This window comes from Aotus nancymaae, unplaced genomic scaffold (assembly GCF_030222135.1).
Source record: "Aotus nancymaae isolate 86718 unplaced genomic scaffold, 86718_ANA_hifiasm-v0.15.2.pri h1tg000003l, whole genome shotgun sequence".
NCBI classification, from domain to species: domain Eukaryota; kingdom Metazoa; phylum Chordata; class Mammalia; order Primates; family Aotidae; genus Aotus; species Aotus nancymaae.
Genome location: NW_026988414.1, coordinates 77,338,965 through 77,356,302, shown reverse-complemented (window position 1 = coordinate 77,356,302; position 17,338 = coordinate 77,338,965). Strand labels below are relative to the sequence as shown.

The window sequence follows — 17,338 nt, the reverse complement described above, 5'->3', positions numbered from 1 at the left end:
AAAATGTAATGGTCTAAAATGGCTGCATCTTGGCCATATGGATAACAGAAACTGGGCCTATGAATGAAAGCTGAACCTCACCTGCAAGGCCAGAGTCTGTCAAATACCTCCCTGACATGTACCGATTACAACCTGCCTAAAGGATGAAACACAAAGGCAGCACAGAATCAACCATCCCTCTCCTGATCCCGAGTCCCCCTAAGTACTCATTAGGGTAAAAGGCTAATGAGTAAAATACGTTAACCACATATTTACTTTATCTTATATACAGTGTCACTGAGCACCAATCAGAACTGCTGAGGATGTCACCTTTGTTTCACTGCCCACTTCTTCCATTTTCTATGTAACAGAAATGTATACATGCCATGTCTCGTGTGGCCCACTCCGGGACATGTTCTCAGTTTCTGCAGATCTCATTCCTGGGCTAGCAGTTCATAAGCTTGGCTCAGAACAAAACTCATATTATGTTTTTTAATTTCTCCTGCCTCTTGTTTAATCTTTTGGTCAACATAGGTTTATAACTCAGTCAGATTTAACTTACACTAAAATATCTTTAAACAAAAAATATCTTTTATTTACTGTTGTCTAAAGATGATTATATTTCACAAATAATAAAAATGTGCAGACTATTCAGCTACTTAACTTGTGTGTCTTGACCTCTTGTTTTATTTAACAATCAAAATTACCATAGGTTGAAAGAAGTTTTACAGCTCCAGAGCCTGCAAAATTTATTGCTCATTTATCCCTCCAGTATAGGTTATTTGTAATTTACAAAGAAAAACCAATCAGAGCTCCTGACTCCTTTAAGTGTACAGCCACTGGATGTCCTCTAAGGGGTAGATGTAAGTACAGAGGACCCAAGCAAAGGCCCAGGAGCCCCCAGAAGCAGCAGCAGGGAGCCCAGGGCCCAGGGTGGGCAGTATGCTTGCCCAGTGCTGAGAGTTGCCAGTATAAGCCGTGTAACCCCATTTAACAGGAAGAGTCTTCTTCCATACCTCCTAGATATTTTTTGTTTGGAGTTTATTTTTAATTCCACAGTAATGCACAAATGCCTCTTTAAAAAGGCTTTAAAAAAAAGGAATGACTTTGCCTTAACCGGCGTACTCTAATATTAGCAGAATTCCATGCCAATGGGGCCAAGTCTCTTCTGAGACCCAGTTTCTTGTTCCTACATCTGACACTGAATGATGGCTTTGCACGTGTGCTTCTTCTGTAGAATACTATTAATCAGAAGATGTCTTTTTGAAGCTAGGCAAATAAATTCTTCCATAAGACTCAGCCTCCAAGGTTAGGTATGAAGAGCTGATTCGGGGAAGTACCACTATTGATGTAGCATAACCTCAAGGACATTTTCTGGGACTAAGCAATGAAAAATCCGCTGTTGCAGGAGGAACAGATGTGGGAGGAGAGCCAAACAGAGAGCCTCCGCTATCTGCGCCGTCTTCAAAGAGGAGTGACACTCTCTGGGTCTTCTTTTGGCTATATAAACAAATAAAAGGTCAAAGTAAGGAAAAGTGTGATGAAAAAAACAAAAGCCATAACAATGATATTCCTTCTAGACTGCACCTACAGGAACCCACCTACCACCCAAACACCCAAGCTATCAGTTGACCTTATACAGTTGAAAACAAACAGGAAAGACCTTTGAAATAGATGAACTCTTTCTCCAGCAAATCACCAGCCTCTATCCCTTACGCCTCAGATCCTGTTACTATCCAGTGCAGGTGCACCAGCTGTTACCTCTGCAAGGCACACGATGCCTGAGCCTTCACAAGCAGAGGATTCTCTCTCACTTCCTATAGCACAAAAAGAACCAGAGTGGACACACCTATTTCCAGAGTGGTCAGGAAGGTGGTTGCCAAGAGAGACCACAGAGGCTGGGACCAACTCTGGGAAATGACCCTGTGGCCTGGCTTCTATTTCTTTTTCTTAGTAGCTTTATTGAGATATAATTTACATACCATAAAATTCACATTTCATTTATTTTATTTTTAATATGTATTTTATTTTTTAAGACAGGGTCTTGCTCTGTTGCCCAGGCTGGAGAGCAGCAGCACAATCATAGCTCACTGCAGCCTCAAATTCCTGAGCTCATGTGATCCTCCTGCCTTAGCTTCTTAAGTAATTATGACAACAGGCACATACCACCATGCCTGGCTAATTTTTTTTACTTTTTTGGAGAGGTGATGTCTCTCTGTGTTGCCCAGGCTGGTCTTAAACACCTGGCCTCAAGAGATCCTTCTTCCACCTGGCCTCCCAATCAGGATTACAGCCATGAGCCATTGCATCTGGCCAAATTCACCCTTTTAAAGTACACACTTCAGTGGTTTTTAAAAATATACTCATGGAATTGTGCAACTATCATTATAACCTACATGCACAACATTGTCAAGACCCCAAAAAGAAATGCCATGCCCATGAGCAATCACTCTCCATTCCCCCTGCCCCATGGCCTCTGGCAACCACTTACCTACTTTATGTCTCTATGGTTTACCTATTCTGTACATTTCATATAAATGGAACAATACAGTATGTGGTTTTCTGTGACCTGCTTCTTTGAAGTAACATAAAATTTTCTAGGTTCATTCATGTTCTAGGATGCACCACTACTTTATTCTTTTTTATGGCTGAAAAATAGTCCATCATATGGTTATACATTTTGTTTATCCAGTCATCAGCTAATGGACATTTGGGTTGTTTACACCTTTGCCTGGTATGACTAATGCTTCAATAAACACTCATGCATAAGCTTTTATATGAACAACTGATTTCATTTCTCTTATGAATATACATAGGAATGAAACTGTTGTGTCGTATGATGACTCTATGTTTAACATCTTGAGGAAATGTCAAACCGCTTTCCCAAGTGATTATACCATTTTACATTCCACCAGCAGTGTATGAGTATGAGGGTTCTAATTCCTCCACATCCTCACCTAAACTTCTTATTGTGTGTATAAAGCTTCTTTTGAGATCTGATGAAAGGTATGAATTATTTCCCATACACAAAACTTGACAGACAACTTCAGAAACAATAGGAGGTAAGATGTATCTGGAGCAGAGAAAGCATTCCTGAAAGCCAGGTTTGGTGTGTGGCTGGAACCTGGACCCACAAACAAGATGCGATTCAGACTGCCAGATTTACGACCTTGTGTGGGGTGGGGCTGGGAGGCGCCCATGGAAACAAGCTAACCTCGACACAAACTCGACCCCTTCCTGACACCTTACACTAAAATTGACTCCAGATGGATTAAAGACTTAAACATAAGGCCTAACACCATTAAAACACTAGAAGGAAACCTAGGCAAAACCATTCAGGACATAGGCGTAGGCAAGGACTTTATGACCAAAACACCAAAAGCATTGGCAACAAAAGCCAAAATAGACAAATGGGACCTAATCAAACTCCACAGCTTCTGCACGGCAAAAGAAACAGTCAATAGAGTGAATCGGCAACCAACAGAATGGGAAAAAATTTTTGCAGCCTACCCATCTGACAAAGGGCTGATATCCAGAATTTACAACGAGCTAAAAAAGATTTACAAGAAAAAAACAAACAAGCCCATTCAAAAATGGGCGAAGGATATGAACAGATACTTTACAAAAGAAGACATACAAGAGGCCAACAAACATATGAAAAAATGCTCATCATCACTGGTCATTAGAGAAATGCAAATCAAAACTACATTGAGATACCATCTCACGCCAGTTAGAATGGCGATCATTAAAAAATCTGGAGAAAATAGATGCTGGAGAGGATGTGGAGAAATAGGAACACTTTTACACTGTTGGTGGGAGTGTAAATTAGTTCAACCACTGTGAAAACAGTGTGGCGATTCCTCAAGGACCTAGAAATAGAAATTCCATTTGACCCAGCAATCCCATTACTGGGCATATATCCAAAGGATTATAAATCGTTCTACTATAAGGACACATGCACACGAATGTTCATTGCAGCACAGTTTACAATAGCAAAGACCTGGAACCAACCCAAATGCCCATCAATGATAGACTGGACAGGAAAAATGTGGCACATATACACCATGGAATATTATGCAGCCATTAAAAATGAGGAGTTCGTGTCCTTTGTAGGGACATGGATGAACCTGGAAACCATCATTCTCAGCAAACTGACACAAGAACACAAAACCAAACACCACATGTTCTCACTCATAGAGGGTGTTGAACAAGGAGAACACATGGACACAGGGAGGGGAGCACTATACACGGGCGTCTGTTGCGGGGGAGTCGGGGGGACAGTGGGGGGGGGAGTTGGGGAGGGACAGCATGGGGAGAAATGCCAGATATGGGTGAGGGGGAGGGAGGCAGGAAATCACACTGCCATGAATGCACCTATGCAACAACTTTGCATGTTTTTCACATGTACCCCAAAACCTAAAATGCAATAAAAAAAAAAAAAAAAAGAAAATGCTCAGCTGGGGGATGGGGGCATGAAGGTGGGGCCATGTCTGCCCTGGGCTACCTATTTCTTTTCTTTCTCATCTGTTTAAAGTTACAGAAGGCTTCTTAAGAGACAAGACTTACACTGAGTTTTGAAAGAAGGTGGCCAGGCAAGATAGGAAGAAGAACGTCCCAGGAGAGAGCAACAAAAATAAAGGAATGTACTATTTCCTCGCACTCACGATGCTAACTGGTAACACCCGAGTGCTCAGAATGTGCCAGCTATTGTGCTAAGCATTTCACATTTAGATTCCATCTCATCGTCCCAAAAATCTGAGGAGAGAAGTACTGTTTTTACTTTTGTTTAACAAACTAGAAAATTGAGGCGCAGGGAAGTTAGGTAACTTGCCCAAGGTTATTCAGACAGGAATATAGAATCAGAATTTAATATCAAGTTTCCAGAGCCTATATTCTAAATCAGAGGCCAAAAATGCATCCAAGTGTCAAATTACAGAAGTCTAATGTAGAAATGGTGATGTCTAACAAGATCCCAGTATTTGGAGACAGAAATCTGAAGTACTTCTGAATCTATCAAATAATGCTTAACCACACCAAATCATAGGATTTGTATGTCCAATCAGTTACGTCTTTCTGCTAATAACATTCAGTTGAATTTCAAAGTAATCACATAAGGCTCTCAAAAGGAGAAAAACTATTTTCAGGGAAGTTATTCTGAACCCATAAGCTAATCTGGCAGCATGTTACATCAACCACAGCCCATGCTTACCCTGAATATCCTGCCAGCTTCAGTTCTAGCATTAATGTGGAGAGGCACCTAGGCCAGCTACGAGTTATCAACCCCTGGTGGGATATTGCACAGCTCTGCAGGGAACTTTGTCCTAACAGGATATGTTCAATGCTGAGCAGATTTCTATCCAAATGACAAATTTTTAAATAACTCTGACCAAACCTGACATTCTTTAGAGTAGCCCAGAGAAAAATCACAAACAAAAGATACCAAACTATACTCAAATGACAAAGAAAAACAGTCATTTTTTTTTTTAGATGGAGTCTCACTCCATCTTCCAGGCTGGAGTGCAGTGGCATGATCTCAGTTCACTGCAACCACCGCCTCCCTGGTTCAGGCGATTCTCCTGCCTCAGTCTCCCAAGTAGCTGGGGCTATAGGCACGTGATACCACATCTAGCTCATTTTTTTGTATTTTTAGTAGAGACAGGATTTCACCATGTTAGCCAGCATGGTCTCAATCTCCTGACCTGGTGATCTGCCCGCCTCAGCTTCCCAAAGTGCTGGGATTATAGGCGTGAGCCACTACACCTGGCCAAAAAAGAATAGTTTAAGATTAAAAAAAAATAATGGGGGTAGAAATCAGATAAGATCCATGAAGACAAACATTTCTGGGTACTGAGAGAAAAGATTGTGCGAGTGAAAAGCAAAGACATTCTCACTGGCACAAAGACTATGTGATCCATGATTAGCAACCATCCGAGGAACTGGCTTGCACATCGAATTCCTTTTCTTGTTACCACAGACAAGGAGTGAGGGATTCCTTACAATGACTATCTCACCCTATCTCACCTGTCCTTAGCAATGGCAAACAGATCATCTTCATCATCTTCCTCAAAGAGACTGGTCTTTTTCACAGCTTTCCTTGGGTTCTCGTTTTGACCTGCTGTCAGATGCTGAGTAGGCCTGTGAAGCAGGAATATTCCACTGGTCCTTAAAAAACATAAAATATATATTAAAAGCTCAATGGTGATTTATATTATAAAACATGGGGAGTAAAATAAAACTTATATTTGTTAAACTAAGTTGTATTTAAACTAAGTATTAAACTTAGTCCATCAGTCTTGAAGAAAGCTCATGCTAAGACTTTCTTTTGAACTCAAATCTAGACAGCTGGGTTCTCTGACCTCACAGAACTTCTCATGATTTCCTCCTCCATCATCTGCCATGATGTCTCTTCCCACTACGGTTCTGCACTGTTTTAGGATAAGCAACTTGTCTATTTCAGGGGATCAACATTAATTATAGAGGCGATAAGAAGGAAGAGGAATGTAAAAATATCAAGAACTCAAGAACTTCCAACTCCAGAGAAGAATGATATTTTAATTTAAAAAATCCTAAAGCAGATTAAAAAAAAAAAAAGTGAAAAAAGCTCACGCAACACACATGTAAACAAGATACAATGAAAAACTGCTAGTAATCCATTTACCACAAAAGCCTGAATGTGGCCTTTAGAAAGCATTTAAGGAAATTCCACTTGGCTATGCTCACACCCCTTCAAATCAAAGAATTCCAAAGCACTTGCGTAAGTGCTCTGATCTCTGCAGTCTAGAGTCTTGGAAATCAAAGTGAGGTCAACAAGCCAGCAGCAGAGTATGCAGAATTTCAGGCACTACCCCTACTTTCTGAATCAGAACCTGCATTTCACAGGATGTCCAGGTGACTTCTTAAACATTAAGGTTTGAGAAGTGGTCCTCAATGTTTAGCAGTGACTAAATGCTGGAATCCACTAGAGAGTGTCACAAAACTCCAATGACAAGGCTGTATCCCGAACCAATTAATTCAGAATCTCTGAAGCTGGGATCTACTGTCAGCACTCTTTGGGTCTTTTTTTAAAATTTTTTTTGAGACGGAGTCCTGCTCTGTTGCCCAGGTTGGAGTGCAGTAGCGCAATCTCTGCTTACCAGAACCTCTGCCTCCCAGGTTCAAGTGATTCTCCTGCCTCAGCCTCCTGAGTAGCTGGGATTATAGGCATGCACCACCACAATGGGATAATTTTTGTATTTTTAGTAGAGACAAGGTTTTGCCATGTTGGCCAGGCTGGTCTCAAACTCCTAACATCTGGTGATCCACTCATCTAGGACTCCCACAGTGCTGGGATTACAGGCGTGAGCCATCTCGCCCGGCCCGTCAGCACTCTTAAAATTCCCCATGGATCCCAGTGAGCAATCAAAGTTAAGAGTCTTTGTTTGAGGACAAGCTTGTCCAACCCATGGCCCACAGGCCACATGCAGCCCAGGACGGCTTTGAATGTGACCCAAAAAAAATTTGTAAACTTTCTTAAAACATTATGGGATTTATGCATGGAACCCTTTTTTTTTTTTAGCTCATCAGCTATTGTTAGTGTATTTTATGAGTGACCAAAGACAATTCTTTTTCTTCCAGTGTGGCCCTTGGAAGCCAAAAGATTGGACGCCCCTGTTCTAGAACCTTGGTTATCTTTCCTCTGCATGTCTTTTTGCTACCAGCTTTAGCTAATGTTTTTATTTTCCCTGAACCACTATAATACTCTAGTACGAGCAACTCTGCTGATGTCTGGCTATTACTACAGGGGGAACAACTACTAACAATGTTTAAAAGAAAAAACTGATAATCCATCATAAACTCATACATTTGAGTAGAAAAAGCAAATTATACATGCTTGGGAGTTCCTTCTTCTTTTATTTATTTATTTTTTTTGTTTCTTCTCTGCCAGCTTGGTTCCAGACATTTCTAAATATATTTTCATATGACTGAAAGTGTTTAAACATTCTGATATTTCAATTATGTAATATGGTTAAATAAATTTCCGTAGTATTTGGCACAGCAGTGTTGATTAATGCTTTTCTGACTCTAATCACTAAGCAGGAACCTAAGTAGTGACAGGTACATCCTAGGGAGATACAGAGGAGATATGATTAGTTATAATTGCAGGATATCGATGATACACAAAGATGTTCTCTTGAGTCCAGCGGTAAATAATGGGCATTATTTTATCTGCAGATTAGTAGTAATTCAGAATTTTAAGAGGTCTAAAATCTTCAGGTCACTAATATAACTTAAAAAAAATTCCACGATGTTCAGAAGTGCTTCACAGATTAATTCTCTTTCCTTGAGTTTCGACTCCATTATCAACAAACTGTCAACATACTGACAAAACATAAAGTAATCTATCTAAATTATATTGGGTAACTTATATGTATCTAGCACTTGGTAATTTACAAAGTAAATGCTTAAAAGTAAATTCTCTGATTTGATACCTACACATTATGTGTGAGGTAGAAAGCGCAAGATATCACAATCCTCACCTTACAGATGAGCACATTTCTCTGTGAATCTTAATGTGAGACTTCTTTTTCTTTTTCTTTTTTTTTAAGGAGGAAGAAAAAAGAGAAAGAGAGAGAGAAAATGGGGAGGTGGAAAAAGGAAGAGAAAGAGGGAGAGAGAATGGGAGTATTGCTTTCTTGCCCAGGCTAGAACGCAATTTAGTAATGGTTATTAAAAACCTCTTTTATAATGATAATTATACTTAATGATGTAATCAGGAAGAAATAAGGGAAGAAGATAACAAACAAACAGCCAACCAATATTTCATTTAAACCTATGAAATGCTATGCGATTACTCAGGAGTGATTTACTTCCAATTATATAGTCACTTTTCTAATAGGTGTGAGGTGGTAATGTATGTTTTGTGTATTTGAAGTGGAGAGTTCTATAAATGTTTATTAAGTTTACTTGTTCCGGGTCTGAGTTCAAGTCCTGGATGTCCTTGTTAAGTTTCTATCTCGTTGATCTATAGAATCGTTAGCTTTTCTTGTTACATTGATCCTTTTACCATTATGTAATGTCCTTCTTTGCCTCTTTTGATCTTTGTTGCTTTAAAGTCACTTTATCAGAGGCGAGAATTGCATCTCCTGCTTTTTATTAGTTTATTTTTACTCTCTGTTTGGTTGGTAAATCTTCCTCCTTCTCTCTGAGTCTTTGTGTATTGTTGCATGTAAGATGGGTCTGGATGCAGCATACCGATGGGTTTTGGCTTTTTATCCAATTAAAATATATATAAGTTTAATACTGGCGTTTGATGCTAGCTGGCTGTTTTGCCCATTAGTTGATGTAAATTTTTCATTATGTTAATGTTCTTTGCTTTTTGATATATTTTTGGAAAGGCTGATATTGGTTGTTCCTTTATATGTATAGTGCTTCTTTCAGAAGCTCTTGTAAAGCAGGCCTGGTGATGGTGAACTCTCTAAGTACTTCACTCATAAAGCTTAGTTTGGCTGGATAGGAAATTCTGGGTTGAAAGTTCTTTTCTTTAAGGATGTTAAATATTGGTCCCCACTCTTTTCTGGCTTGTAGGGTTTCTGCTGACAGATCTGCTGTAAGTCTGATAGATTTCCCTTTATGGGTAACCTGACCTTTCTCTCTGGCTGCCCTTAGTATTTTCTCCTTCATTTCAACCCTAATAAATCTGGCGATTATGTGCCTTGGGGTTGGTCTTCTTGAAGAATATCTTTGTGGTGTTCTCTGTATTACCTGGAGTTGAATATTACCCTTACTTGCCAGGTTGGGAAAGTTTTCCTGAATGATATCCTGAAGAGTATTTTCCAACTTGGATTCATTCTCTTCATCACATTCAGGTACACCTATCAAACATAGATTAGGTCTTTTCACATAGTCCCATATTTCCTGGAGACTTTGCTCATTCCTTTTCATCCTTTTTTCTCCATTCTTGTCTTCTTGTTTCATTTCACTGAGCTGGTCCTCGACTTCTGATATCCTTCCTTCTGCTTGATCAATTTGATTCTTTAAACTTGTGCATGCTTCGCGAAGTTCTCGTGTTGTGTTTTTCAGCTCCATCAATTCACTTATATTCTTCTCTATCTCGTCCATTCTCGTTAACATTTCGTCAAACCTTTTTTCAAGGTTCTTAGTTTCTTTGCATTGGGTTAGAACAAGTTCTTTTAATTCACAGAAGTTTCTTATCACCCACGTTTTGAAGCCTGCTTCTGTTATTGGAACACACGTGTAATCTATTAAGCCTTGTTCCGTTACTGATGGGGAATTGCAATCCCCTGTAGAGGGAGAGGCATTCTGATTTTGAGTGTTCTCTACCTTTTTACGCTGGTTTCTTCCCTTCATTATATATTTAACCGTCTGTCGTCTTTGTAATTACCGACTTTCTAACTAGGTCTCTGACGTCCAACTTGTTGATTCCCAGCGCTGAAATCTGAGCAGTCCACTGTGCCGGCCAAAACAGTGGTGTTAAGATTGATGGTGCTTTTCTGCCCGGGAATCTCCGGACTCTGCACCTAGAGTTGGCGCGGTGAGGCACCAGCCAAACCGCCGCGCCGGCCACAAGAGTCACCCTGGTGACCCGTGGGGCTCCTCCACTGGGAATCTCCTGGTCCGTGAGCAACAAATATTCGTCTGAAAGTGTGACATCCTCTCATTCTTTGCGCTTTCACTGGGAGGTACGTGCCCGAGCTGCTAGTCATTGGCCATCTTGGATCTCTCTCCGGGAATTCCTTGATTTGCAGGCCTGAGCATAGCTGGGTGTGATTTCCTTAAATGCTTTCTAAAGGCCAGATTCAGACTTTTGTAGTAAAAAAGGATCACCAGCAGTTTTTCTTCGTGTCTTGTTTACATGTGTGTTGCATAAGCTTTTAATACTTTTTTTGTTTTGCAATCTGCTTTGGAATTTTTAATTGACTTTCAATAAGAACATGAACATATCTATGACTTATCTGTCCACTTCACCTCCTCATAATCTGCATACAATAATAAAATAAAGAGGAATTATTATTAACACGGGAAGATTTTTAATGATCAGGATTTTTAATATTATTAAAGTCTTTTTCTGTACAGCTAAATCTGATTCCCTGCTACTAAATTTGATTGAGTGAGCAGCTAAACCATCTTCACAACTGACTTTGGTAATATCTATCCAGATCACAAAATATTGTTAAGACTCCTTAAAAAAAAAAAGTTTAACCTGCATAAGTTACTCCTATCATGTCTAGCTATAGTTCTAAATTAATGAAATACAGTAGTAATTTAACAAGATACTATTATATATGGCTATTGGGGTACACGACATGCTACCTCAAAATATGATCCCTTGGCATTTGAGAAAACAGAAGCAGAAAGGTCTCTCTGACCTTTCCCTGGCCCTTCTCCTCTGAAGCAGACCATAGATGAATCCTCTAATCCTTTCTAAAGTAGGTCATAAGACCTTCATTCCAATCCTCCCTATTCCCAGAGGAAAGGAGCCTCCTTATTTGTAAAGATGCAGAGAATGATCTGACCATGCAGGCCTTGCTGAGCTCCCCTAGCTTATTCCCATCAGGTCACACCCCTTTCATCTAATCGTGCTTCTCCACAACTGTCACTTCTTCATCAGACAGAATGAAATAGACACAGGAACTCCTGTTTCTCTGCATCTTCATTTCTGAAGGATCCTGTGTCAGATAAAACTTACCTTAAATAAACTTGTACACTTTTCTGTGGTTAATTTGTCATTTGTTATAGGGGACTTGTCCATGAACCTAGCGATGGGTGAGAAATCATTTCTCCCCTAGCCGGCCTAACTCCTTTGAATGAGCATACACTATCATGTGGGAGCCACACTTATTCCCAAACATTTTGAAGAGATTAATCTTTAAATTAATATATTACACTAAATGTCTTTCTTTAGAAAAGACAATCTTGTGAACATCACCTTTGGTCACTGAACGTCATTAGATATAAAACAGGCAGAAAAAGAAAATACTTGGGATGGCTTTAACTCTTAAATCCCATCAAATAATCCCCTCTTCTTTAGGAGAAACCTCAGCTCACCTCCGCATCACTGCTGAACAACAGGGCAGATGCTTTCTTGGAGAGCTCGGAGGGTTTTGCTTTTTTTGTCTCTCAGCTTGTACAGACAATGTCTGCTTCTTAGTAGCTGCACCCCCAAAAAGATTATCCTAGAAAAGCAAATTGCAGAAAGGTAAGACAAATTCATAAACAGAAAACACAGGATATCCTCCTACAATAAACTGTTAGGGAGTGTCTCCAGTCAGGTATATAAATAATACCTCTGGTGGGGAAAACCTACAAAATGCTAGTAAATCCCACACTAAAGCCTTTTCTCACTGCACCCATAGAAGGGAAAGAGATTACCATAGAACTCAAAGGCAGAGTAGCTGGGAAGAAGCAGGAGGACAACACGTGAACGAGGTTATGACCTACAAGAAGAAACTGGGCCCCATCTAGTTGCCCTGTGGGCAAGTCCCTCTCTGCTCATTTCAGGGGGTTACAGCCTGTGATGGGCATGGGAGTCCCTGCAGCAGCCAGCAACTCACACTGTCCTCTCCACGAATGAGAAACCAGAACAATGGCTCAAAGGAGAAAACTGGGGGGCTGTCTCCACTTCTTTACAGCTAAGAAAGACACCTGGGATGGAGGGAAGGCATGACTCATGTTTCTCATTAACTTCAAGGAGATTATACAGAGTGAAGAAGTAGTTTACTACATAAAATTGCTGGTGTACTAAGTTTAATTGTATTCATAAATTCTTCTGTTGTCAAGCACTCCCCAAAAGTTATATTTATTAAGGTGATTTTATTCAGGTAAGGGGAACAAAAGCATCAGAGGGCCTGAGTCTGAGTTAGGATGGAAAAACTCTTAACAGCAGGTGAACAGGCCTGGAATGTGAAGATGAATGAAGGGAGCCTTTAAGGGGAGTATGGTAAAGTAGGACAGGCCAGGAGAATAATGAGCTGGTGTCCAATGGGGATAATAATGACAGAGCTCTCATTCACTATGCACTTACTATGTGCAGGCACTCTGCAAGAGCTTTACACTAGTAGTTACAGCTGCCACAATGACCCTACTCACTGTTAAGCCATATGAGCTTAAGGAAGGTTAAGTTACTTGCTCCAGGTCCCTGGTTTGCAAGTGGTGGGGCTGGGATATGAACCCAGGGGTCTGATAGCAAAGCCTATGAGCTCACCACTGCCCAGTACTGCAGAAGGTTAAGGTTTGAGGTGTCTTCTGTCTTATTTCTCTTCCCCACTTTGTGCTCTCCATCCAGGATGGGAAAGAAACACAATGGTCAGGACATGGCTGCCTTCTCCTTTGCATCCCCACTTGGTCCAAGACATTCTTGCAGGTCATTGGGTATAACATGGATCCATCCTCTAGACTAAAGTACAGCTGACCCTGAATGACACGAGTTTGAGCTGCACAGGTCCACTTATACACAAATGCTTTTCCAGTAATATGTTGAAAATTTTGTGGACATTTGCAACAATTTGAAAAATTTGGTGGACAAACCATGTAGCCTAGAAATATCAAAAAAATTAAGAAAAAGCTAGATATATCATGAATACAAAAATATACAAATAGATACTATTTATGTATTAATCAACTGTTTATGTTATCCATGTGGCTTCTGGTCAACAGTAAGCTATTATTAGTAGGTAAGTTTTTGGGAAGTGGGAAGTTATGTACGGATTTTTGGCTGCAATGCAGAAGTCAAAACAACCCCCACATTGTTCAAGGGTCAACTGTATTTCTCAAAGGCAGATTTCAAAAAATAAAACCTGGAGGTTTCACACCTTGTCAAGAGACCAGGCACAGTGCCTTACGCCTATAATCCTAGCACTTTGGGAGGCTGAGGTAAGTGGATCACCTGAGGTCAGGAGTTCGAGACTAGCCTGGCCAACGTGGTAAAACTCTGTCTCTACTAAAAATACAAAACTTAGCCAGGCGTGGTGTTGTGCACCTGTAGTCGCAGCTACTCGGGAGGTTGAGGCTGGAAAACTGCTTGAACCCGGTTGCAATGAGGTGAGATCGTACCACTGCACTCCAGCCTGGGTGACAGAGCAAGACTCCATCTCAAAAAAAAAAAGAAAGAACTGTGTCAAGAATCTAATGTCTTCTCCATTGCACAGCTCGGAAAATAAAAGGAAGAAGCCACTGAAACGAAAACAGAAATATTTTTGTTATATAAACTTCAGGTAGCCCGACTGCTTCCCTATCACGTTCTGCTAGTGTATGAGCCTCTGGGTAGAAAGTTACATCAGCAACAGTTTTCTACTAATCTAAATTATCTAGTGTTGCAATAACAATGTTTACCTCTTCATCTTCATCATCAGACAAGGAAACCGACGTGGGGAGCCTGCTAGGCAGCAGAGATGCACCTTTTAACTTACTCACACTTTGAGAAGAAAACAAATCCTGTTGGATTGAAATTAAAGTTGCCAGTTAATAGGAATTAGCAGTTTCAGTATAAAACATGAGTGACTCAGACATGACGGCTGCCATGTGTCTAGGTTTCTTTTCTTAGAGGGAAGGTGACTCAGACTGAGACCTTAAAGAGACAGGCCTCAGGGTCTGTCCAGCGTATGTGCAATGGCAGTAAGGAGGAGGAAAGCCACAGGATATGGTGGCCTTGCAGAGCCCAGAGGCTTCTGTATTCCCACCTGAATGACAGAAGGCAGGAAGAAGTTTTCTAATCAATTTCCTATAGCACGCTAAAAAACTAAATAAATAAGAATGACTTCCCGTTACTGTCTAAAGAATCAGAGATTAGATAGGTTCAATATAGGAACAGGGGCTAGATTCTCAAATTAAAGGAGCTACAACTATTTTATTTAGTAACACACTGCTCTCCTAAGATTATAAACTATTTTAAATAAATACAAATTAAATTTGTATTTTAAAACGTTTGCTACTCCTCTTAGCTCAACTATAGGTATAAGATGTTGCAAACCAGGAAAAGACCTGTTGGATTAAGAAACTTTCAGCCAGGCACAGTGGCTCATGCCTATAATCCCAGGATTTTGGGAGGCCGGGGAGGATGTAACACCTGAGGTCAGGAGTTCGAGACCAGCCTGGGCAAAATGATGAAACCCAGTCTCTACTAAAAATACAAAATTAGCCAGGCATGGTGGTGGGTGCCTATAATCCCAGCTACTTGGGAGGCTGAGGCAGGAGAATCGCTTGAACCTGGGAGGCAGAGGTTGCAGTGAGTGGAGATCGCACCATTGCACTCCAGTCTGGGCAACAAGAGCGAAACTCCAACTTAAAAAAAATAAAAAATAAAAAGAAAAAGAAATTTTCAAAATGTTATAAGACATCAGCTTATCCTGCAAAGAAATACCTGCAAATTGAGCTACATGAAGTAGAAACATAAAATGGGACATCTATTCCCTTGGGAAGAGAAACTTCAATACACAAGAGCCAAACAATTAAACAGGACAAGAACATATTTTCTAAGACTTCTTCGGACAGTTTTTTAAAAATTATGGAGTCAATGTCTATTCCTCAAGTATAGACCTAATGAGTTCACTAAGGGAGCTCTCCTCCACACAGTGGTTTTCCCCTGTGCTCCCAGGAGTCCCATGGGTTTATTTAGCTAGAAGAGGCCACATGGGGAGCTCCAGGCATCCCGTACCCCTCCCGCATGTTACACAACGGCAAGAGAAAGGGTTCTGCTGATTTAAGAAAATGAAAGTAAATCAAAGCGAAGAACAGAAACAAATGTCAACATCACAGTTTTGGACCCTTAACTAATACCTTTCTTGGTAATGGAAAAAAGACACTTCCATTACTTCAAATAGGTTCCCCCAAAATGACTTCACAGGGTAAGCTTCAGCTCCACACTTGAGATACAGAGGAGTCAGGAAGCATTCCTTCTGGTCCAAAGCTTTATCTCCTAGACTGCCTTGGTTTTACTTCTCCTTGACTAAGAATCCCAGCAATATCCAATAAAAACATTCACTCTATGATGATACACATGGGGCAAAGCCTTTGGTAGGGGTTTTCACACAAGTCTGCGAGTTCATTTCCGCTCCCATCATCAAGAAGGGGAGCCTATGGCCCCTCCCCATGAACCTGGATGGGCCTCTGTGACCACCTTGACCAACAAATGGAACAAAAGGAACACTGCTGACTTCCAAGGCTGGAACACAGAAGGCAACATGACCTCCACCTGGCTCTCTCTGAGGACTCTCCCCTACAGCCCCAAGCCAGCATCTAAGAGGCTGGCTTCTCTGACTGCAGGCTAGAAGCCACACAGGCCTAGCAAGAGATATCCCACGGGCCCCAGTGCCCTGTTACCAGTGTGAGCCGAACCTAAGCCCAGCCAACTTCAGACACCAGACAATGTGTCAGTGACAATGTCCTAGCTAAGCCTAGTCAACCTCTAGAACTGTGAGATAACAAAAATATTGGTGTTGTAAACTACTAAGTTTTGGAGTTGTTTCACAGCAATAAATAACCAGAACACCTTGTAAGTCACTGAAATTGGTCACATTTGATTTTCTTGTCTAGTCGACAAATACTGAATGGCTTACCACATGCCAAGCACTGATATTAAGGACAGGGTGTTAGGGATACAAACAAGGAATGAAAAGTCCTGCCCTCGTGGCACTTACTTTAGAGGGAAGTAGAGACAATGAATAAGTAAATCTACATTGTCCCTGGCAACATATGCTGTGGTAAACAGTGAAACAGAAGAGAGGACCAGGCGCTCAGGATGGTGTGTGCTAGCGCTTCCTGTTGTGTGTATTTCATCAGGGAGGCCTCACAGAGAACCCGAAGAGTGAGGAAGGAAGCTGGATTCTGGGAACAGCATTACTCAGAGTGGCGGGGGTCAGTGCAAAGATCCCGAGGTGCAGGTGTGGGATCCATGAGGATAAGACACTGCTCGCTCCACCATGCTGTATGTCGGGGGTCAGGGTTGTGACTTAAGTGGACTTTGGCTAATTCACGTTTTGTACACTAGCCTTCAGTGAATTAATAGCCTCAAAGATATTCTTCACATCAAGGGCAATCACTCTACTTCCAAAGGGTTTCATGTACATCCTCACTGTGAGTGCAAAGTCCAACCATGAGAGCCTAACCTACAGCCCACAGTTTCTTGAAATACATGTAAGTTTCTGCCATGTCCACATACTTTTCTGTAAAACAGGCTTATTACTTCCCATTACATTCTCATACAGGTCTCTGATCTCCTAAAAGGCTAACTTAAAATTACATCTAAGAGGACCTAGGCCTGAGGGACTCAGGAAAAGCAGTGAAGCTTTGGAGAGTTGGTTCTAAGGTGCCTGGGGGGACCAAAGCAACCTGTGAAGCAGGGTCCCACAGCCTATTAGCAGTCTCA

General features: G+C 41.0%; 1 protein-coding gene across 1 annotated transcript in view; it reads right to left on the bottom strand.

Moving 5' to 3' along the window:
- Positions 1 to 548: 548 nt before the first annotated feature.
- Positions 549 to 17,338, bottom strand: part of LOC105734327 (WASH complex subunit 2A-like) — a 51,017-nt gene continuing 34,227 nt past the window's right edge. The window contains 6 exon segments of the mRNA XM_064383194.1: positions 549 to 1,479; positions 6,001 to 6,072; positions 6,074 to 6,141; positions 12,025 to 12,095; positions 12,098 to 12,152; positions 14,308 to 14,409. Of these exon segments, the coding sequence (XP_064239264.1) occupies positions 1,341 to 1,479; positions 6,001 to 6,072; positions 6,074 to 6,141; positions 12,025 to 12,095; positions 12,098 to 12,152; positions 14,308 to 14,409 (507 nt within the window). The 3' untranslated portion in view covers positions 549 to 1,340.